The sequence below is a fragment of the Botrytis porri genome (genome assembly GCF_014898465.1).
Source record: "Botrytis porri strain MUCL 3234 chromosome Unknown BPOR_001, whole genome shotgun sequence".
In the NCBI taxonomy this organism is placed as follows: domain Eukaryota; kingdom Fungi; phylum Ascomycota; class Leotiomycetes; order Helotiales; family Sclerotiniaceae; genus Botrytis; species Botrytis porri.
In genome coordinates this window covers 2,953,420-2,974,467 of record NW_024066075.1, presented here as the reverse complement: position 1 = coordinate 2,974,467, position 21,048 = coordinate 2,953,420, and the positions used below count along the sequence as shown (strand labels likewise).

General features: G+C 43.7%; 11 protein-coding genes across 11 annotated transcripts; 5 read left to right on the top strand and 6 right to left on the bottom strand.

Moving 5' to 3' along the window:
* Window positions 1-48: 48 nt before the first annotated feature.
* On the bottom strand, window positions 49-637 carry EAF01_000809 (uncharacterized protein; the record flags this gene model as incomplete). The annotated part of the gene is made up of 2 exons (XM_038909059.1): window positions 49-445; window positions 504-637. The coding sequence occupies 2 exons, from the start codon at window positions 635-637 to the stop codon at window positions 49-51; spliced, it is 531 nt and encodes a 176-aa protein (XP_038775965.1).
* A 1,470-nt stretch (window positions 638-2,107) lies between these two features.
* Window positions 2,108-2,353, bottom strand: EAF01_000808 (uncharacterized protein; the record flags this gene model as incomplete). Its single annotated transcript, XM_038909058.1, has 1 exon — window positions 2,108-2,353. One exon carries the CDS (start codon window positions 2,351-2,353, stop codon window positions 2,108-2,110), a length of 246 nt encoding a protein of 81 aa, XP_038775964.1.
* A 1,285-nt stretch (window positions 2,354-3,638) lies between these two features.
* On the bottom strand, window positions 3,639-5,303 carry EAF01_000807 (uncharacterized protein; the record flags this gene model as incomplete). The annotated part of the gene is made up of 4 exons (XM_038909057.1): window positions 4,861-5,303; window positions 4,729-4,798; window positions 4,547-4,642; window positions 3,639-4,496 (listed from the first exon to the last, which is right to left on the bottom strand). Exons 1-4 carry the CDS (start codon window positions 4,917-4,919, stop codon window positions 3,639-3,641), a joined length of 1,083 nt encoding a protein of 360 aa, XP_038775963.1. The 5' UTR covers window positions 4,920-5,303.
* A 607-nt stretch (window positions 5,304-5,910) lies between these two features.
* On the top strand, window positions 5,911-7,580 carry EAF01_000806 (uncharacterized protein). Its single transcript, XM_038909056.1, has 2 exons — window positions 5,911-6,669; window positions 6,764-7,580. Exons 1-2 carry the CDS (start codon window positions 6,046-6,048, stop codon window positions 7,391-7,393), a joined length of 1,254 nt encoding a protein of 417 aa, XP_038775962.1. The 5' UTR covers window positions 5,911-6,045; the 3' UTR covers window positions 7,394-7,580.
* A 17-nt stretch (window positions 7,581-7,597) lies between these two features.
* Window positions 7,598-9,650, bottom strand: EAF01_000805 (uncharacterized protein). The gene is made up of 2 exons (XM_038909055.1): window positions 8,228-9,650; window positions 7,598-8,170 (listed from the first exon to the last, which is right to left on the bottom strand). Exons 1-2 carry the CDS (start codon window positions 9,631-9,633, stop codon window positions 7,927-7,929), a joined length of 1,650 nt encoding a protein of 549 aa, XP_038775961.1. The 5' UTR covers window positions 9,634-9,650; the 3' UTR covers window positions 7,598-7,926.
* Window positions 9,651-10,689: 1,039 nt separating this feature from the next.
* On the top strand, window positions 10,690-10,905 carry EAF01_000804 (uncharacterized protein; the record flags this gene model as incomplete). Its single annotated transcript, XM_038909054.1, has 1 exon — window positions 10,690-10,905. The coding sequence occupies one exon, from the start codon at window positions 10,690-10,692 to the stop codon at window positions 10,903-10,905; it is 216 nt and encodes a 71-aa protein (XP_038775960.1).
* A 54-nt stretch (window positions 10,906-10,959) lies between these two features.
* On the top strand, window positions 10,960-12,363 carry EAF01_000803 (uncharacterized protein; the record flags this gene model as incomplete). The annotated part of the gene is made up of 2 exons (XM_038909053.1): window positions 10,960-11,121; window positions 11,275-12,363. The coding sequence occupies 2 exons, from the start codon at window positions 10,960-10,962 to the stop codon at window positions 12,361-12,363; spliced, it is 1,251 nt and encodes a 416-aa protein (XP_038775959.1).
* Window positions 12,364-13,020: 657 nt separating this feature from the next.
* Window positions 13,021-15,920, bottom strand: EAF01_000802 (uncharacterized protein). Its single transcript, XM_038909052.1, has 3 exons — window positions 15,868-15,920; window positions 15,688-15,800; window positions 13,021-15,638 (listed from the first exon to the last, which is right to left on the bottom strand). The coding sequence occupies exons 1-3, from the start codon at window positions 15,883-15,885 to the stop codon at window positions 13,091-13,093; spliced, it is 2,679 nt and encodes an 892-aa protein (XP_038775958.1). The 5' UTR covers window positions 15,886-15,920; the 3' UTR covers window positions 13,021-13,090.
* Window positions 15,921-16,311: 391 nt separating this feature from the next.
* Window positions 16,312-17,656, top strand: EAF01_000801 (uncharacterized protein; the record flags this gene model as incomplete). Its single annotated transcript, XM_038909051.1, has 4 exons — window positions 16,312-16,416; window positions 16,480-16,642; window positions 16,708-17,018; window positions 17,075-17,656. The coding sequence occupies 4 exons, from the start codon at window positions 16,312-16,314 to the stop codon at window positions 17,654-17,656; spliced, it is 1,161 nt and encodes a 386-aa protein (XP_038775957.1).
* Window positions 17,657-18,129: 473 nt separating this feature from the next.
* EAF01_000800 (uncharacterized protein) lies at window positions 18,130-19,606 on the bottom strand (the record flags this gene model as incomplete). The annotated part of the gene is made up of 3 exons (XM_038909050.1): window positions 18,130-19,258; window positions 19,310-19,429; window positions 19,485-19,606. 3 exons carry the CDS (start codon window positions 19,604-19,606, stop codon window positions 18,130-18,132), a joined length of 1,371 nt encoding a protein of 456 aa, XP_038775956.1.
* Window positions 19,607-19,943: 337 nt separating this feature from the next.
* Window positions 19,944-20,284, top strand: EAF01_000799 (uncharacterized protein; the record flags this gene model as incomplete). The annotated part of the gene is made up of 3 exons (XM_038909049.1): window positions 19,944-19,995; window positions 20,018-20,073; window positions 20,096-20,284. The coding sequence occupies 3 exons, from the start codon at window positions 19,944-19,946 to the stop codon at window positions 20,282-20,284; spliced, it is 297 nt and encodes a 98-aa protein (XP_038775955.1).
* Between the last annotated feature and the right edge of the window lie 764 nt (window positions 20,285-21,048).

Sequence of the window (21,048 nt, the reverse complement as noted above, 5' to 3'; positions counted from 1 at the left end):
TTTGACCGTCAAAATCATCAAAGTGAAGATATGCACCAGCTCAGCTCCTCACATAGTCTCCACATCCTCCTCCACCCACTCCAAATCTCCCTTCCCCTTATAAGCCTCTAGAATATCCGCCTGCTCGTTCAACATATACCTATCCGTTGGACCTCCAATCTTCCCCAACTTTCTCCAGCGTTCGAAATCCTCCGAGTTTCGCTTATCTCCATGTGCTTCCTTTGCATTTTCCCAATGTCCTTGCGAAAATGCAAGTAAGGTACTGATTTTCTTATTCGGGATATCGTACACGAGAGAACAGATGGTTCCGGTTTCTTCGAGCCAGTTGCATTGCCAGAGAGCACCGGGACGGATGCACTGGAAAGAGCAGCGTTGATAGTTGATGCGACCGGCCATGGGTCCCCCGTGGATGGCGTAGATTATCAGGGTGGGGTGCGCGAAGTACCTGGGGGGTTAGTGGAGTTTAGAGATGGTATGGGATAGAGATAGGGGAGTTGGGTTACATTTCATATTTCCATTTTTCGGGATTTCCGTTTGCGTCTTGCGCTGCGTAGTCGTAGATTAGATGGACGTCTTTGATGTCTTTTTCGAATTGCGAGAGGATTGCTGGGTCGGTTTTAGCGTGCACGGTAGGCATTGTGAATAGTTATGTTATGAATAGTATATAGAAGAGAGGAGAAACCGCAATCTGTGTATTTGGTAACTTAAAAGTGGTATTTGAAAATGGAAACCGTTCACGGAGAAACCAGGAATACAAAGTATCTATACTCCAGAAGATCGAAGAACCGCCAAAGCACCATTCTAATCGTACAATTCCAAGACCATTTTAGGCCTAATTCAGAAGCCGCGATCTCCCACGGAAAGGGGAGCTAAAATACATGTGAGGGTGGAGTCAATGATGCTGGATGACGATCATAGAACCCGGGCCAGACCATTTTAGAATAGAGTTCTATCAAGAGCGACAAAGCATGATTTTTAGGATAGAGTCAAAAATACGAACTCCTATCTCGTACCACAACGCGCCAGGAATCACATTGAAAAGACACCTTCAACACGAACTAAAACTTAGTGTCGCCCAATTAAGCTTGTATTAGAATCAGGAGAGAGGTTTTGGGGAAGTCCCGTTTCCTTGATGGGGCTAGAGGAAGATCCACGGTCCGGAAAAGTGGTTAAGAAAATCATGAAATGTCTTGTTGAGACTATAATAAACGTTCTCGTCCAAACTTCGTACCTCTCCTACACGCGGCGGCACTTGCGCGCGGTATCATGTGCATTTGATAGAGTAGGATTCTCTGGAGAAGAGGGTTCATTGCGTGAAATGAGGTGAGCACATCGGATGGAGGTCAGAAAGACGGATGAGTAATCGTTACCTAACCTTAGATATCCCACGTGACGGTACACAAACGGACGTCGCGACCAAAAGCGATGTCTCAAATTCTTTTCCAATAGTCATAATATCCAACTCACTCCATCATCCACTTGTGACAACAAAAAACACAAGCACACCTGCATATGTTGCAGTTGCAGCGACTGTTTCCGTGTTATTCGCACGAAGAACAAGACTTGTGATTCCAGCAAATAACAAGGTTACCACAGCTATACTCGTCGTTACTAGACTCTTTGTCAAATTTTCCCAGTTCTCATAATGAGCATGGAGACTAAAAGACTTGGTCCACCAGTAAAGGCGATTATAAATCGTGTGAGTTTAGAGACGAAGAGAGAAACTTGTTCTGGTGGCTCGCCTTTGAGATACTCGTCGGTACGGAACAGTTGCTCGCGCTTGGTGTGTGTCAGTTGAGATCGGGGACGCGCTCTGAGCTATTTTCTTAGAGGGTCGACTAGAATCATTAAATGATTTGGGAGACGACGGTAGGCTGAATGAAATGAGTCGCCTGGTATGCGGACAATGTCGGGAAAGGCATATATCAGATCCTGACACTTTTCTTGTGCTAGGGATCCGGCGATATTTTGAAGGCTTGAGAGCAAAATATAATCTCGAATTGCTTCGGCTTAAAATGCGTGTTACTGAGACCTCAGAGATACTATCATCAAAAGTGGAAGCTTGCCATACTGATGCAAGATTGAAGCTAGGTCTTGAATATCGGTGTTAGGAGCTGCGTTGTCTGTCCTTACGGCACTTTTTCTTTGCTAATTCCAGCTGGAGGTGGGTAATGTTAAGTACTTGCAGCCCACGAAACGTAAAAAAGCATGGTTCCTCAGAGATTGTCGCATAAGAATAATGCAACAATCGCTCTACTTCAGACATCTCATCTGGAGTAATGCCGATGTCTAGATCCTTTGGTTTATTTAGTGAAAATGGGTTGCCAAGAGTTGGGTTTGGTACACTCGCCATTTTTGCGGTTCTGATATCGAGTTTGGTGGCCAAACTTTGTCAGCTACTCGGGCTTTCTATGTCTGATATTATATGTTATTCAGTAGCAGTGGCACAGCGTAGGCAGGTAGTTACGCACATCAAAACTTTAGGCAGGAATGGTAAACATGAGAAGGTATTACTCGATGGCGTCAACTCCCAATGAAGCGATTCAAAACTCGATAAACATAAATAGAGTATGATTCGGACATTCTCATCGTCGATCATAATCCTGCAATTTCGATATCAAAACGACCTCTCCCAAGCCTCGAAATTACACTTTATTTGGAAGAAATAGCCAAGCGGTTATTTTGACCAACACCGTTAATCCACCGCAACAAAATTACCTCAACGAGCCTATTTAAGTCAGCTAATGCTGCACGTTAACAACAGATGATCTTGCTATAGCCATTCGCGAAAGATATCAACAGAGCAGGAATTTGCTTCTCGGATCCGCCACAAGGTACAATCTTCTTTCGTCATTTACTCTTTAGGGTAGGAGTATTGTCACCCTTAAGGGGCCTCCTTCGTTGCTAGATCATTCTCTCAGCGATATACTTCAATATTTTCTATTTGGGTTCTTTATACTGGATACCTCGGGCTCGGCACGATCACCTGAAGTCTGCAAAAGATTCGAATGACTTCTGGTATATTCACATTTAATCTCGCGAATTCGATTCCTACTTTCCCAATTCAGATGGTTGCACTTCATGCAATTGTCTTGTGGCATGTACTTACATCACTTTGTGTAACGTTCACTCCTGGTGCGAGAATCTCGACGATTACGATCTGATTCCCGCGTCGATATCACGACCTGATTATCCAATCTCAATCTGCTCGTTCACGCCTCATGGACAAATAGCTCTAGTGCCTGTCCTGCAATTCCGTATGCTCTACATCGATATCCACAATCACGAAAAAAAAAAGCAGATATTGTGTTACTTCCACAGCTCCGATATAACATTAGCGATATCTATCTATATCTTGATGCAATTTTAGATATGATACAAGTTTGCAAAATGCCACCCATTTTTTATATATGCTGTTGTGCCCAGAATTAAAATGCAAATTCATCCTATTTCACCCGTCCAATACCCTATCCTTTTTTCCATTTTCGTAAGAAATCGTCGTCCCATGTGTAGTGTACATAGTAACATAAATATTCCACAACCATCACACCTCATCCCCTTTCATCGAGCTTCCGATACTTACTCAATTTCAATTCTCACTACAGCTCAACACTTTTCTCCCCTGACTCAAAGACTTATTAAGCCACAACACCATTCGTCTCCCCATTTCCTTGCACAGCCACTTCCTCTTCCACCATCTTTCCCTCTCCATCACCGTACAAAAAGAATTGTACAAAAACTCCCGCATCCAATAATAACGTACCCGCGCTCCCTACTAACCAACTCGCATTTACAGCAATATAGCGAAGATATTCGGATCGTGCTTCGCCACTTTCGCACTTTGAGTGACCATGTCTCGAGGCTGTCAGACAGGGGGCTTCGTAAGCGAAGATGGAAAGGACGTATGTCAGATTTCCAATACAAGCGAATAGGAAGAAAAGCATTGAGATTCCCTGGGTAGATTTACGACGATGGTTGAGGAGAAGTTGGGGGACTCGAGAACTTAGGTAGAGGATGGCGCAGAGGTAGCCGAAGGTTTGTCCCAGGGGAGAAAAGGTTGGGCTGGTGTGAGTGGATGAGTGTTTATCGTGTGTTTTGTGGGATTGGGCGGAAGAGGAGTTGGAGATCCACCAGCCGAGAACACCGGCGATGCAGACGAGAATGATGCTGAAGAAATTGAAGAGGAATGTTTGCATTGGGGAAGTTTTGGCTTTCTTGGTGGCGGGCGCATCGTTAGAAGAAGGGTCGAGAAGTGGAACAACGGGAGAAAGATGTTGAGCTGAGATAGACGTGCCGCTATGTCTTCTCTCCAGGCCATTGAGGAGAGCTGTAGTTTCGCTGGGTGTACTAGCTGCTATTGCTGCGTAGGTGGGTTTGGGTGGCGATGGTGGTGGTGGTGGTGGCTTAACTTCATCACGCCAGGTGAAGCCCTTATAGTAGAAACATTGACCTAGAAGAACTATATCTGCTATGGTGTAGTATACGGCGAGGATAATCTAATGACGTTAATATTGATATCACGTGAAATTTATAGGACAGCATTTACCATTGTAGGAAGAACACCTTGCAGCACAGCACCCCAGATATTGAAAACATCACCGGCAAGCCATATAATAATGAATTGGAGAGATAATCCATCAGCCTATTGGATATTAGCACATCGCCCTCATTCAATTGCTTCTAAAAACCCAATTGACTTGCAAACAGAATCTCAATGAAAGTACTCACCGAACCTCGTCTCCAATTCTCAATAATCTGAGGACTAAACACCACTATCCAACAAGCAATCGATATCGAACTAGTTCCCATTAGCATTTCCTTTATCCAAATTTCCCAAACCAAGACTCGATTGATACGTACCCACATATCCCCGATATAGCAGTAATATCCAAATTCAAATTCTGAGTCGGAGGGACCATCTTGAATTTTCGTTCTGTCTAGACCAATTTCAAAAGAATCGTAAATATATCAATCAAGATATGAACAACCCAAAAATGAAAGCCTTGTGAAAAGAATCTCTATCTCTCTCTCCCAATTGTCCTTTCAAAAAAGCAAAAAAAGAAAGAAAGAAAAAAAAGATGACTCGATATCCTAACCCAACTCTAATATGATCTGATGTACATGCATGTGGCGGTCTACCAAACCTCTCTAGTAATGGTAAGACACGAAAAAAAAGTATTGCAATCCTGTCAACTCGAGCCAACTTCTCGAACGATTGATATTCTGATATTCTGCTATCCTAATCGCAGCAAAAGAGCGAAATATGAAGTGAAAAGTCTGGTATAGTGTTTTGAAGATTTTGCTGGAGTATTCAATAATCACGGTGAAAGATACTTTGCTCAAAGCAAGGTTTGAATCGTAGTTTGTCACTCACATGACTGATGATGGTCATGTGATGCGGATACTTGGCCGATTACAGGTGTCGGGACTGGGGTAGTTGGCAATTGGATACTGGACGGAACTCGGCGGGGGAAGGAGGGAAGACGTCAGTATTTATTTATTTATTTATTTATTTATTTATCTATGTATTTACAGATAATACATGGAATTTGGAACAGCTCTCATTGTCATTGTTCTAATCTGGAGGTTTGGAAGTCGCTTTGGAGGGATGTGAATCGGAGAATTCAAGAAACATAGGGGTTTCCGAAGGTAAGGTAAGACAAAGTCTCACGGCTATTTATTATCTAGAGATTGTGTACTACCCCTCGGTTGGTAATACTAATCCAATCTTCTCAAGATGACTCCGGCAGTGGTAACAAACAAATTGAATGAACAACTAGTTAACTAAACCATAAGTGGCTGACTATCAAATCGAAATGTGTTGGCTTAGAAATCCCGAGGGTCGGAATTTAGATAAAAGACAGAGTAGCTTCCCCACTATTTCCTTTCTGTAGCTTTGATCCATCTCTCTCTCTCCTCGGGTAACCTTACTCTCAAACATAACTATATATAAACCCCCTCTCTTCAAAAACACTCTTCAACAACACTCTTCTCATCCTCCTCCTCATCCTCCTCGCCACCACCTATACCCACCATATTCAAACCATGCCCGAACCTTCTCTTCCATCCCCTGCCCACCCCGACGTCGACTCCATGCTAACCCGTAAATTCGGCCGCGAAGTAGCAAACTACTTTTCCGGCTCGCCCCTCAACCGCGTTTCCTTCCTCCGCGCAAACCATGAGTTCATCTCCAGCGCATTCACGCATCCCGCCACCAATTTCCTCCTTCTCAATAATCTCGCTCCGCTGACTAAAGATCCCAGTCACCTGGCCTATTCCTCTCACTCCGACATCACGGGATTGACGGGACAGAACCCGTTTGAGAAAGATGAAGAGACGATGATTAAAGAGTTTAATTCTTCAAAGACATTACCTTTAGTTCTCTTCCTGGGTTTGGATGAGAGGAGTAAAGAGAAAGAAGGATTTAAACATGGGATTTACAGCGGGATTCCCTATTTTGCAATCGATGTGACTCCAAAAGGAACATACGAAAACGAAGCAAATAGCGTGGTGAAAGCCATGCAGGAAAAAGGGTTGGTGTTTCAAGAGGGGAGAATGCTGATGAGTCTAGACGCCCAGGAAGCTGCGATTTTTGCCCAGGCACGAGCGCTTCTAGATTGGAATGCTAGGAATCCTTTCTGTGGAGGGTGTGGACAACCTACACTTTCCGTAAGTTTACTCTATCTACCCCTACTCTATTTGGAGATAGAAACAAAAGCAACATCTCAACTTTCAAATCCCACCAAAACTAACAAACTCCCAGATCAACGCAGGCACCAAACGCGTGTGTCCCCCCACCGATTTCGCCTCTCTCCCCACCGCCCAAGCAGGAACCAACTCCGCAACCCCCACCCAGAGGGCCTCCTGTGCAACCCGCAAAGGCGTCTCCAATCTCTGTTTCCCACGTACTGACCCCACCGTCATCATGGCCGTCGTCAGCCACGACGGCAAGCGCATTCTGCTGGGCCGCCAAAAACGCTGGCCGCAATACTGGTACAGCGCGCTCGCCGGATTCTGCGAGCCCGCTGAATCGGTCGAGGAAGCCGTACGTCGCGAAGTCTGGGAGGAATCGGGCGTGAAACTCGGTCGTGTCGTTATTCATAGCACGCAACCTTGGCCCTATCCTGCGAATTTGATGATTGGTGCCATTGCCCAGGCGTTGCCGGATGGAGAGAAGATTCATCTGGAGCATGATCCCGAATTGGAAGATGCGAAGTGGTTTGAGATGGAGGAGATTAGGGAGGCGTTGTTGAATGGGACGAGTCCGTTGGGAGAACCGGCTAGCGAGGGGTATAAGGAGGGCAATTTGAGGTTACCATCTGTCACGGCCATTGCGACGCAGTTGATCAAGGCGGTTGCGGAGGGATTTTTGAGCGAGAGTCCTAAGATTTAAGGGGAAATGGGACGTTGTTGGTTGATTACGTAGAAGTCATGTGAGCTAGATTCTGAAGATATAAGAATTAGAATACTTCCCACATTGATGGGATTGTAGATAGTCTATGCTATTTCGATAGTAAGATTACAGTTTGATCGCTAGATCACACAACACTTAACAAATGTCAACGAGATTGAAAATCAAATTACACAATCTATTCAAGTTTCGAAATTGGGTGACATCTAATTTAATTGATGATTGAACATTTATGCCCTCGCTACCTGAACACCATACCGCAACAACAAACAACAAACTGAAACAACAAAGGTAGGCAATAAAATCATTTCATTCCTTCATCAAAATCATCTATCATCAATCAGAGAAGAGACATCTGGTCTTGTCTGATCTATCTTAATACCAAGGGTAGAAAGCAACAATCTATCTCAGATCTCCTACCGATCCCATCTCGTGCTATCCAGCCGTTTCGTTCCATTCCAGAAATTATACGCAGGAAAAATTAATCATGAGATATCAACCAACCACTTTATACATTAAGAATCTGTCTCGGCAAAATTGGCTCCATTCCGTTCTCGTCCTCCTTGAACACGAGGAGAACCGGTAAGAAAATCTTCAGATGTTGCTTCTTCAGGAGGTGGAGTAAGGCTTTTCTCCCATTGATTCATCATTGTAGATACAGTTTTCTTGAGATTACCCGGTTTCAATTGATCGAGAGCAGGCCATGGGATTTCATCCCTTCTTGAGGGCGAGTCTGGCGGGTTGTTCGAGTCCATAATGCTATGATTGTATTGTTAGCCAATTATTCCTTTGCCAGAAACAAAATGAAATTCTCACTTTACTTCATCTTCGCCGCTTGCATTTCCAGGAGTCACTGGACCGGATAATGTAGAACTACCACTCCATCTCATGGGCGATTTAGGAGCTGGAGAATCCCAATTTGACCAATCGTCATCGTCGATGGTAGCAGTAGGAAAGGAAATTGGTCTTGCGCGTTTCTTTTGAACGTTTGTGGGTTTCATGGGTGCCGCAAGAGTATCAGGGTCTTGCCATAATGCGCCTCCTAAATCTAGTAGAGCGGGATTGTCACCGGTTAAGGAATCCCATGTTCTTTGTGATGATGGATCTGGTCTTGGTGATTTTCCTCGTCGTCCACGTAAACTACCCTTACTAATTCGCTTATTGAGTCCACGTTGTGATGCATCCAAGCTTGATCGTTTATTCGCCGTGCCATTAACCGCTTCGTCTCCTACTGTAGCTTGTCGAAGGTCCTCGAGAAAAGTCCATAGTCCAGCTTTAACATCTTCTGTGATCTGTTTCACTCCATGTGTCACTCCTAGTCCTCCTTGGTATGAATTTTTGTTTGCTCGATTTGTGTTGACCCTAGAGATACCAATGCTTGTATCCGGCATAGTTGTGCTTCTTGGGAGGTCGACTGAGGTTGTTCCGTTCGATTCGGGGAGTGTAGAGTCGTGCGTCATTCTTTCCGGCGACAAGAGCGAAAGTGTACGAGTATGACCACCAGTAATGATTTTCCTGCGTGGATTCTTCTGATCTTTTGGTAGGTGAGGAAGATTGGCAAGAAAAGCTTTCTTTCGATCCATATCCATACTTTGTTTTGGGGTCGTAAGTACGTTCTCATCAGCGGACCCACGCTCCGTTTGCACAGGTTGAAGCTTTTCGACATGGCGAATTTCTGCTCTCTTCTTTGTTGCTTCATGATTCGCCCATTGTTTTTTCAACTGCTCGAGTTCGGTTTCGGCTTTTTCGAGCTCCTCCTTAAGTTCGAGAACCCTCCTTTCCTGACTAGCTAGGGCGACTAGAAAACCGTTTGAATCATTTGGCGATAGGATCACGTTGGGATCTGCAGGTGTGCCGGGAACTGACGGAGCATTTGATGAAGTTGGAGTAGCTCTGACTGATTCGAGGCCATTGCTTGGAGCAACGGGGAAAGTTAGCGAAAGTCGATTTGGTCTTCTTGATGTATAAGATAGTGCACGATCTGGTCGTACAATGGGTCGAGGTGGATGGTTTGTAGAGAAGTTTACTCTATTGGGTGAAGTACCAATATGGGGACTTGGTACATCAGTAGGTTGATCGGCCCCTGTTAGAATTGATTCAACAGAAGCACGATCAATTGAGGTTGTTCGGTTGTGGAATGAATCCATTGTGCATATTGGAGAGGATAAATATATATAATGATCACAGAATAGTGGAATGAAGGTAATTTTGAATATAAGCATTCAGTGTTGAAGAAATTCTTGTGTTTATGTTTGTGTTATCGTAATCGAATAATCGTTATGCATTTGGTCGGTAGGGGAGCCGATATGTCAACAAATAGCCAAAAAGGAGTATGAAAGCGAACAAGAGAAGGCAGAGATGAGAGGAATAAAGAAATGGAAAGTCGGATTGTCGATGTTTTGAGATTTTTGATCATAAACATCCTACAAGAGAAATGCAAGTATACGCAATCATTCCAAGAAGGAAACTGGTTTTGGAAACAGAAAGATGAGTTGTGTTGTGAGTGAAGTGCAGTCAAGCGAAGTGAAGGACAGGAAAGGACAGGAAAGGAAAGACTTCAACGTTTCTGTCTTACTCCAGTCTCACTCCAGTCTCGAGGAGATATTTGTTGAAATTGTTCGAGGTTTGTCTATTTGAGTTGAGTTTGTTATTGTTGTTATTATTATTATTATTATTATTATTGTTTATAGTTATGTATTATTACAGTATTATGTTAGCTGATCCTTGGGTTGCCTAGGTAGGCACTGGTGGTACTTATTAGTTGTATGATTCTGGGTTGAAGTGATGAATGTCCTTGTAAATTCTGGGGATGGATGGGTTTGGAACAACCCTGAAGTTTTGTGTAGATGGCATTCATAGAGTGGATGAAGAATGAAGAATCAAACAAATGAGATGAACTCTTGATTGAATTTAGACAAGTCAATATAATTATAGTCTAGAAAGGGGAAATTCGAGATCAAAGCAGCAAGCAAATAAGTAATAAGTCGGAACTTATAAACTCCGACGGAAAGCATCAAGATCACGAGATTTCGAGCTGTTTTCGTGTCTCCTAGTCTATCTAGTGTTCTTTCTGCTACAGCAAAGTTTCGACGTGACTTAAACTAGTGTATAACAAAGAGATATCACTACACATCCATTTTTCCATATCTGCAACCATACTCTCTTACAAAATATGAACATAATCACATATCCATCCTATCGTTCATACTATTCTTCCTCTTATTCATCAGCACAGCACACCTTATCCCACCTGCTTATGCTTAACATACTTCCTTACCATGAAAAATTTACCTTTCTATAAAGTATGTAAACTCCTAGATGAACTCGAGGGCTTGATCTGCAGATTTCCACCATTGCTTCCCAAAACTCTGAAGGAGAAGGTGAGTGATACTTGGATTCGTTGGTTCAAACTCCATCGCGATACCTTGGATGCTATGCACAAAGACGACCCTTCGGTTCTCTTTACTCTCAAACCAGAGGTCCTGGATGATTGAGACTACGACATCCACAAAGTAGCCTTCGAACGCTTCCTTGCTAGGTATTTTTTTATGACTGTCGAACAACGTGCCACATTTAAAAAGCTCGAAGAGGGAGATGGGACATTGATACCTGTGTGGAATCCCAAGGCTAGTCGTGATGGTTTAGTTAGGAATGATATAGGCTATCGTGTACAATGTATCATGAAGTATATAGGACGAGATACAAATCAGGTCAGTATAATAGTTCAGGAGGGAAATTATTCTCTTGAAATTACCCATGAATGGACTCTCGTGACTCGCGTTCCAATCGAGTAAAGTATGATCAGGGGCTCCTTCATGTGATGTACACACTTACATGGCGAATTTACTAAAACGTTTTCACAGGAGACAGTTTTTGGACATACGAAAGTCACTGTGCAAGAGATAGAGGATACACTAATCACCATTGCTGCTCAGAACGAAGGGTCCTCGGCTACTATAAGATCTCTTGCAGATCCCAGTGATAGAGACACCTGGGACCGTCTTGGGCAGATATACTCGAGGCTTCAAAGCTCTCAAGGAAAATGGCTCACTCGTATTATCCATAAAGACTTCGGATTCCAGGTTCCAGTTGATATTTTAGTCACAGCAGTTCACACGAGTTTTCCTCGGGATCTGGAGGTAAAGGCTAAGTTTGATGTCAAGAATCTTGTACCTATTCGAAGGCGAGGTGATACAGGAATTATTATGCCCAGTGTCGTTCAACCAAAACGGTCCTTTACCAAAGATCAAGGCATCCAAACTCTACCAATTCCATCAGTCGCACGATCAAACAAGTCCCTACAACTAATTTCGCCTCCGTCAACAAGACGATTAAGACCTCTCGTTTTGTCTGATTCTGCAGCGTCGTCCCTAAATGTTATGCAGTCATTACCACAACAGATTCCGCTAATAGGCTCTGAAAATATCGAGGTTCCTCAAAAGACACCGACTAGACCCACCCATAGATCTCGTCGGATGTCCCTAGAGCAATTAAGGTCTCTACAGAAATCAAAGTCTCCTGATCCTCTTGCCCAAACCATCTTCACCGGCACTGGTCAATGCAAACAAACAACCAGCTGTGTTTTCCATAACGCAATATTTATCCTGTCTCCCTGTATCTCATCCCACCTCTGGCTAATCGACCTTCTCCAATCCCACGGCGCCACCTACATCACCTCCTTACTTCCCCTAACCCGCAAAGTCCTCCCAAAACGCTGCCCCAAAACTGGAAAAAGAGTCCGCAAGATTGCCCTTATTGAACATGGCAGAATAGATCTAACAATTGCTTTTATGAAGCAAATCGGTGCCCTGAAGCTCACGAGATCAAATGGTAAACGTGATTGGATAGAGACATGTGATTGGCGTTTACTGGAGAAAATTTCTGGGTTAGAGAAAGGCAACGAGAGTGTCGAGGCTGATATCTGGGCACGTCATCGCTTGGGTACAGTTTAGTGTGCGGCTTTGTATGCGGATATTTGCAGATGAAGTGAATATTTGCATATCTCTCCTTATTTATGGAGTTGAGATCGGTCGCCTCTCTGCAATACATGATTGCAATGAGTATGGAAAGCCTTTGCCTATAAGGCATTTTTATTTTGGATATGGATAGGCAGGCATTCTGGTTATAGCATAGCGGATGCATTGGATGCCTATATACAACACCCTGCATTCTGGATATCCCTACTTCCGACACAGGTCGGTCACTTTTGGTATACGCGTTGGATGATACCCACACTTTATAGTAGATATAAATGTACATATTATATATGCATTTATACATACGGATTATCAATCACATTGAGTTATGAGTCTATATGATATGGAATTCCCCGTGCAACTGGAATGTGAATGAAGAGAAAGAGCGGTTGATGAATGATTTCTTGACAATGACTTTTTTTTTTGAGGGAGGAGGATGTGTGCATTGGGTAGGTACGGATAGGGGTGTGGAACTTGATAGAGATGTAAATCTATATACCGCATAGAATTTGACGAGACTTTGAGGTTAAAGCGCAGAGTGTGTATCTTATAATTGATCAACGAATACACAGCGATATTCGAAATCGAGAGATAACAACGAGAGCGACAACTCACACACACAACAAAGATTTCAAAAAAAAAAATGAGAATGAGTACAATAACCAATTTAAATTTCTTTTCCTTCCATATAATATGATACAACCTAATCTAGACCAATCCATTCCGCCTCATCATCATCATCATTAATATCCACATCTTTTACCACTATATCCTTCTCTCCCGCATCTGCACCCTCGATTCCCTTTTCTACCGGTTGATTAAGCAGATAATCAATCATGTAAACATTTTCATCCGCCAACCTCCTCAAATCATCTCTAATCCTGCCTACTGCTCTCCCTACGATTCTCAGTTCTGAGTCTACTAGAATTCTATTATCGCCTACCCATTGACCATGGGAAACGAGGATCGCTTGGACCCAGAGAAGACAGAATTCCAGATGGGGAGATTCTTCTGTTTGCATAGCTACGAAACGTAACAAGCGGGGAATATAGACGACAGGTAATTCAGCGACTACGAGGGCGATGTTAGGGTGTGGGATACCTTCGAAGACTTGACGAAGGAGCGGAGCTTCGTTGAGACGGAATGCCATGACGAGGGCTTTGAGGTAATCTTTCTTGATGTTGAGGACGTGGAGGGTGGAGGAAGGGGTGACGGCGAGATCGAGATCAATAGGGTCGAAGAGGGGCATGGTGTCGAGACTGTAGATGAGGAGACCTTCTGTTGAGGCTGCGCAGAAGGATCTTCCGGTTGGAGAGAAAGCCACACCGGCAACGCGGACTTCGGGGAGTCTTTTGCGGGCGGAAGGATCTCCACCACGGGTTGATCCGGGGAGAGTTCGGTCGATGCGGTCTTCGAGATCGGAGGCTTCGCCTTGTTCATCGATCAGACCGGCTGGTCCACCTTCGGTCAAAAGTTTGCTGTTGAGGAATTCTTGCGTCCCGGATAGGGATAGGTTGACGCTGACGGTGAATCGCTTTAATAAGACAAGAGAGTCTACCGAATACAAACATATGTACTTGCTGTTACCACCTGCAAGAACACAAGATCCATCTGCGCTATATCTAAGGGAGCCGAAACTTTTGTTACCCGCAGCATTAGCGGCGGTTCTTCGATCGGTTATTTTTCGACCACCTGAAACGTCCCTTCGGCCATCAACACCGGATTGTTGTTCAGCTTCTGAAACAGACCAGAATGTCAACTGTCCATCTAGAGTTGAGACAGCAAGCTGTAGCGAATCGGGACGGAATGCAACATCTAATACATCCGCTTGAAGTTGAAGCGGTTCGCTCGTTTGTGTCCGGTCAAAGATGGACCAGATTCTAACTGTGTGATCCCAACTTCCACTTACCACTACACCTCCATTTGGCGCAAAAGCCAATGATGATACAGGTCCTTCGTGGCCTGATAATCTGTCTAATAATTGGCCAGTCTGTACAGACCAAATATGGATATCAAAAGAATCTAAAGATCCCGCGCAGACGACTTCGCCACTGGGATCGACTGCTAAGGACGAGAATGAAAGTCTAGTGGGCGCTGTAAAAGTACGGAAATTTCGATATCTTATCAAATCCCATGCTCTTATCGACCCATCAAGACTTGATGTAAAAAGAACATTTCCTCTCTTCGCAAATTCACAAGCCGTAACTCCACTGGTGTGCTCTGTAAAAGTGACTATACAGAAACCAGTGTTCACATCCCAGACTTTGATCTTTCCGTCGTCTGCAGTAGTAATAATCTTTTGTCCATCCGGTGAGTAGACTAAGGAATTCATTGAATCGAAATGGCCTTGTTGCTTCAAGATATATGATTCTGATTGCCATTCCCAAACTAAGAGTTGGCCCAGCTTCGAGGCTCCAAATGCGAGCCATTCTCCAGACTTGTTAATTGTGACGAAGTCAATATCGTTTTGTGAGATACTCAAAGTATGGATCATGTTGAATTCGGGCATTTCGTAGAGTCCAAATACACCATTCGAGAATCCGGCGACCAAAAGATTTGTTTCGGCGTGGTATGCAACACAATTGACCTTAGCGTTGTTCTGTAGGAAGTAATGTCGCTCCGTGATTCTCCATTGCATGTGCGAGTCGTCATCAGGATTTTCCATATCTTCATCCTCATCCTCTGTCTCGGGTGCATTGGGGTTCCGTATGTATGCCCATTGAAATACTGCTCCATCCTTACTACATGTGTAAATAGTCTCCTGATCTTTCGAAAACCATGCGCCCATAACACCTTCTCTATGGCCCGCCAATGTAGTAGGTATAAAAGTTTCTTCTGGATCCAAACTCCATATCCGGGCTGTCAAATCTTTTGCTGCGCTAAGGAAAAAACGGGAGTCACTCGACCATTCTATGCTTTGAACAGTATCATAGTGACCGGTATATACTCTGTGCCTAACAAATGGCGCGAACTCTAACTCCCCTTCTGAATTTGTATCTGGTGTTGAGGGTGTGTGCCATACTTCGATCATCCGACCAACTCCCACAGCAAAATGGCGTCCAGATGGCGAAAACGATATGGCGGATACAGCTGACTTGAAAGAAAAGTGGTGAAGGACAATTCGTCTCGGTACATTGGTCAATATCGCGCGGCCATCTTCATCGATTGAAAGTAATAAGTTTCCTCGAGGCGCAAGTCCCAATCTTGCTATATTCTTTCGATGTGCGAATGGAAGTGTATGCGACTTATTACTGAAATCATATCAGTATATCATTGTTCACCTAAGGGGGTATAACCTACTTGAATAGATCAAAAATTGTGACTCTATTTCCTACTGGAGAAAATAGACATGATCCATCTGGACTGAAGAGAAGGTTTCCTTGGCTGTAAACAGTCCCTAAGAGATTGGAGAACTAATTGAGTATTCAGTGAGTGACAATTCTATCTGGATATATCAGCAAGTTAAGGAATAGACCCTACCTTAAACTCCGTCTTCATTGTTACCGATTTAATGGCATATTAATATTTGGAGATGAATTTCTGAGCTTCAAAATCTTATCGCAATGCATGGATTTGGATTTTTTTCAATTAATTAATCCGAAAAGATAATCCGATCTGCAATCCATTGTAAGCTAACCAATAACTGTTAGTGCGAGTTAGTCTCTCTAGTGGCTTTTGGCCTTTGGGGGTTCTCTAGCCGAAATAAGGAATCAGCCAATTCCCAGGGGCAGCTTGTACTTCGAATTTCACCCCAGCGATACGATTATTATTCTCCTGAGTACCAGACCGTTCGTTCAACCACAAACCCACCGACAGCAATATCGGGCAACAATTAATTTTCAAAGGCATCACAACAAACTTTCCATCTATCTCTTCTTCTTCAAGAACATTTACAATCTTTGAATTCAGTAAATAATAATCACTATGGCACCACCTACCGCCGAAAGCGCTTCCCCCATCGGAATTGCGAATTTACCAAATCAAAGACACAAGATTGTCGCAAAGAGAGGTGCTGCCTTCACTATTATGGTATGTGATTCTCTATTCTGTCCCCAAAACTTTCAGCAACTTAATACTAACCATCTCTTGTAGGTTGCTGGCGAATCTGGACTAGGAAAAACAACCTTCATTAATACCCTTTTCTCTACCACAATCAAAAACTATGCCGATCACAAACGCAGACACGCAAAGCAAGTGGATAAAACTGTTGAGATTGAAATCACAAAGGCTGAATTAGAAGAGAAATTCTTCAAGGGTATGGAATTCAACACATTCAATCTACTTGTGATAATTTATTGGCCATTATTGACATTATCTTAGTTCGTTTGACTGTTATTGATACACCTGGTTTTGGAGATTATGTCAACAATCGCGACTCCTGGATGCCAATTATTGAGTTTTTGGACGATCAACATGAATCCTACATGTTGCAAGAGCAACAACCTCGCCGTGTTGATAAGATCGATTTACGTGTACATGCTTGCTTGTACTTCATCCGACCTACTGGCCACACACTAAAGCCCCTCGACATTGAGGTTATGAAGAGACTCAGTTCAAGAGTAAACTTGATCCCAGTAGTTGCTAAGGCCGATACCTTAAGCCCGGCTGATTTGGCCCGTTATAAGCAAAAGGTATAGTATATTTCGGGAAATAAATATCATTGTCGAAGCTAACATATTATCTATAGATCCAAGCTGTCATTGAAGCACAAGGTATCAAGATCTACACACCACCTATCGAGGAAGATGATGAAGCTGCTGCTCAGCATGCACGAAGTTTGATGGCTGCTATGCCATTTGCAGTCATTGGCTCAGAGAAGGATGTCAAGACTAGTGATGGACGTATCGTTAAGGGTCGTCAATACGCATGGGGTGTTGCTGAAGTTGAGAACGAAGACCATTGCGATTTCAAGAAGTTGAGATCTATTCTCATCCGAACACACATGCTCGATCTCATCCACACTACCGAAGAAGCACACTACGAGGCTTACCGCGCCCAACAAATGGAAACTCGCAAATTCGGTGAAGCTAGACCTAGGAAGCTTGATAACCCCAAATTTAAGGAAGAGGAAGAGAGCTTAAGAAAGCGTTTCACCGAGCAGGTCAAGATTGAGGAGCACCGTTTCAGACAATGGGAGCAGAAGCTCATCAGTGAGCGTGACCGTTTGAACAAGGATTTGGAGAGTACACATGCTGCCATCAAGTCCCTAGAACAAGAACTTGAACAAATGCAAGGCAATGCCGCAACTCGCAGTCACGGTCGTCGTTAAATAAGGCTTGCGTAGGGGAGGATGTTCTAATTTAAAATTGGATTGTGAGGATGTATCGGGGGCACCCGAGTATGGATGATATGATGGCAGGTGATGCAGAGAGAGTTGCAAAACGGGTCGTTCTGCAACATGTGGTTTTCTTTTTTCTTCGACAGTTAACGTTCAGAAGGCTTCTTAATTTTAAATAGCTTCTTATGAGAGGCTTCTATTTCCACTAGTTTTAGCCACGATGTAATTCATGCTTCTTCATGATAATTTGCTCACTATACTTTCTGCTACTCCTCATAATTCGTCTCCTGTGTTGTGTATAACCCTCTGACCTCAACCGTCTGACTGCCTGTACATTGCCGTCGCAAATCCATGAACTTTAACGCCTAGATGAAGCTGAGAAAAAAGTGTAAGTCTGCTTTAATGATATTCATGATCGCGTGCAAAGAAAACCACATCGGGTATATTCAAAAATTCATGTCCTACTATATAGCATCCATACTAGCTCTCATTGTCAACTGTTCATTCTTGTTCCCTAGTTTCGAAATCTGTAAAAATGCATCGCAGCCATATCCTTCCAAACTGTGTAGTTCTAAACTCCCAGCCCAGTATTCGGCGTAGACTCGACTTAATGGTAAACCCATACCCAGACGGAGATTGGGAGGGCGACTGGTGAGTGAAGAGAGGGATGTTTCATGTGCTGTAGAGCTGGGGCCTACGTTTCCAATAGTTGCTGCCGTCGCCGCTGTTCGTTTGGTTTTTTGCGACCCGGGGGCTTCGTCTGTTACGCGTAGCTCTTGCATGGTAGCCGCCATTTTTGGTACTTGATTGAGGTTTTCGAGACGTTGGTTACTGCGAGGTCCTTTACTAAATGCCCAGAGGTATGGAAGGATATCTCGAGGTATACCGCCTCCTTGATCTGATACTCGGATTATCACATGCTGGGGCGCTTCGCAGACTGTTATGTCGATAGGGGGAGGTGGTTGGTTTTTGTTTCGGCCGTTTCTCTGCTTTTCGACGACTGCTTGCACGGAATTTCGTAGTAGTTCACCAATTATGTATTCTAGATGGCTTAGAATGTATGGAAATGTAGCTTCGACATGTCCAGCAAGCTGTATTTCAGGCATTATGGTGGAGGGGCCATAGGTAGCTGACATTAAAGCTTGAACTTCACTGCCCACCCGTTCGACCACCTCCTTTGCATTGCACCTTAAGAAGACTTCGCCCACAAATTCCGATTCCACCGGTTTCCCGTCAGGAAAATGCCAATGTGAATGGAAGGTCTCTGTTAAAGCCAGGTGTTGCTCCGCGATAACTCGTCGTGATATTCTCGATCGCAAAATTGTGTTCATAAATTTGTCCATTTCCGAAGGATTCATTAGATCTCGGCATTCCAACACGCCCATCGCTAGCTTTGGGATGACAGTAAGATGCTCTTGTAGGGTACTGCTAATGACTTTGCACAACTTGTCGTTGTCGTCCAGTGTCTTGATTTCACGCACTCTTCGTAAGCTCTCAAATGCTTTGTAGTATAACTCGTAGACCTGACTCATATGCGGATTGGTGACGACGACATAGGGGAGCGTTTGCATGTCTCGTATACGATGTGCTAATCTACCCTTGTCAATCAAAGCTATGGAAGCAGTAGGAAGAGTGTCTATTCACCTGGTGGGAAGCTCTGTTCGCACATAGTTCGCAGAGCTTATGAGCCGTGCTTCCGTCAACGATCGTCCGAAGACCATAAGTTGGCGCAGACTAATAGGTCTTGCATCTTTTGCTACCCATCTGGCATGGTCAGCAAAAACATACGAAAGTTCGGATAGAAACTTCATATTCATACTCATCTAGTGGTGATGCAGGTCTCCATGGTGGTATATGTATCTTCGAGCATTGCTGTAAACGCCCAGCTGCACATGTCAAATTTGTCACCTTGGTAGTATTTTGCGAAAATGATCGCAGCATACCGACGATTCCATGCGTGTAGGAGGGGAAAATATCCACCTCAAACCGAACTCGATCTCTGCGAGTTATGTTGTTGAGGAAGTAAGGTTGGAGCTGTACTCGGGACACACGACCTAACTCGTGGTCTAGAAGAGATTTGGAGGAGGAGGGATTTGTTTACTTCTCTATATGTACTAGGTAGCCTAAAGCTCAAGCTTGATTTAGAATATGGGGTATGAAACTTGATTGTGACAGTCACGTGTCGTGCTTCATAGTGCTTACTAATGATCGGGTATAAATCGGGCCCCAGAGATCTCGTATCCCCTGACGAGTAGAGAGAGATGAGATTGTTCTAATTATGTTAAGCAGACGAAACACCTCAATACGACTGCAATCTTTTGTCGTCTTGCGTATGTTTATCACACAAATTAGGTTGGCTCAGAACAAGATGGAAAGGCCAGAGTATTTTCCTTCCTACGATGAAACAGGTAAGGTCTAACTATCAAAAAGAACTGCTGGTGGTTGATATGTATCAGGCTATGTATAAGCTGGGAATCATCCAATGCGACCGCAGCGATGGTGACTACAATGGCCACTGCTATCATAAGACACATAACTGCCATGGCTATCACCAGCACACACACGCCAAGTTCAAGCAACTTGAGACCGGAATCTACCTCCGGTGATGTTCGGAAATGATTCTTTGTTCTTGTAGAATCTGGATAAAGGTCTGAAATGTAGATAAAGGTTTGAAATAATAGTTGGATCATACATTTCGGAAGTTCGATCTTGAATGTCTAAGATCATTCCACTCATTCCACTTTGGATGTCATTGATCGTTTCAAAGAACGGGAGGTGGAATTACAGCGCCCGCAATCGCAAGCTACTATGATACCCGAGCCCCTTCATCTGTTCGCCTGTTGACAGGGACCTTGTAGATGGGTACATTGATGGGTACATTGATTCCTAATATACCAGACTGGTTGAAAGTTGGATCATCTTACTGAAATATAGATAGGTACTTTACTTAGGTGTAGCTTTCTTGATAGCTGTCTACATGAGAATCAGATCTTCGCTATTCAATCTAGATTGTACACGACTATCGATCTTCATGTACAGTACGATACTCCCGATCAAGTTATGCATATCACCAACCATGTGATGCGATGCGATGCGATGCAATACAAACAATCAGACACCTATTCTTGAAGCACCAGCACTCCTCAATACCTTTTTGTGTCCTGCCTCCGAGTCACTCTTCCGATTCCCGAAAGTGTGTTTGCCTCCCGGTCATCAAACTGCCCCGATCTGCCCAAATTTCAAATGAAGTGAAGCCAAGAATTTCATCTACACCCATTGTTCCAAATGTTTAAAACAATTCTATGAGTGAAGATTATTCAAGGATTTCTCGAATGATAATAACTTTTTTTAGTTTTATTATCGGTTGATTTATCGTAGAATTT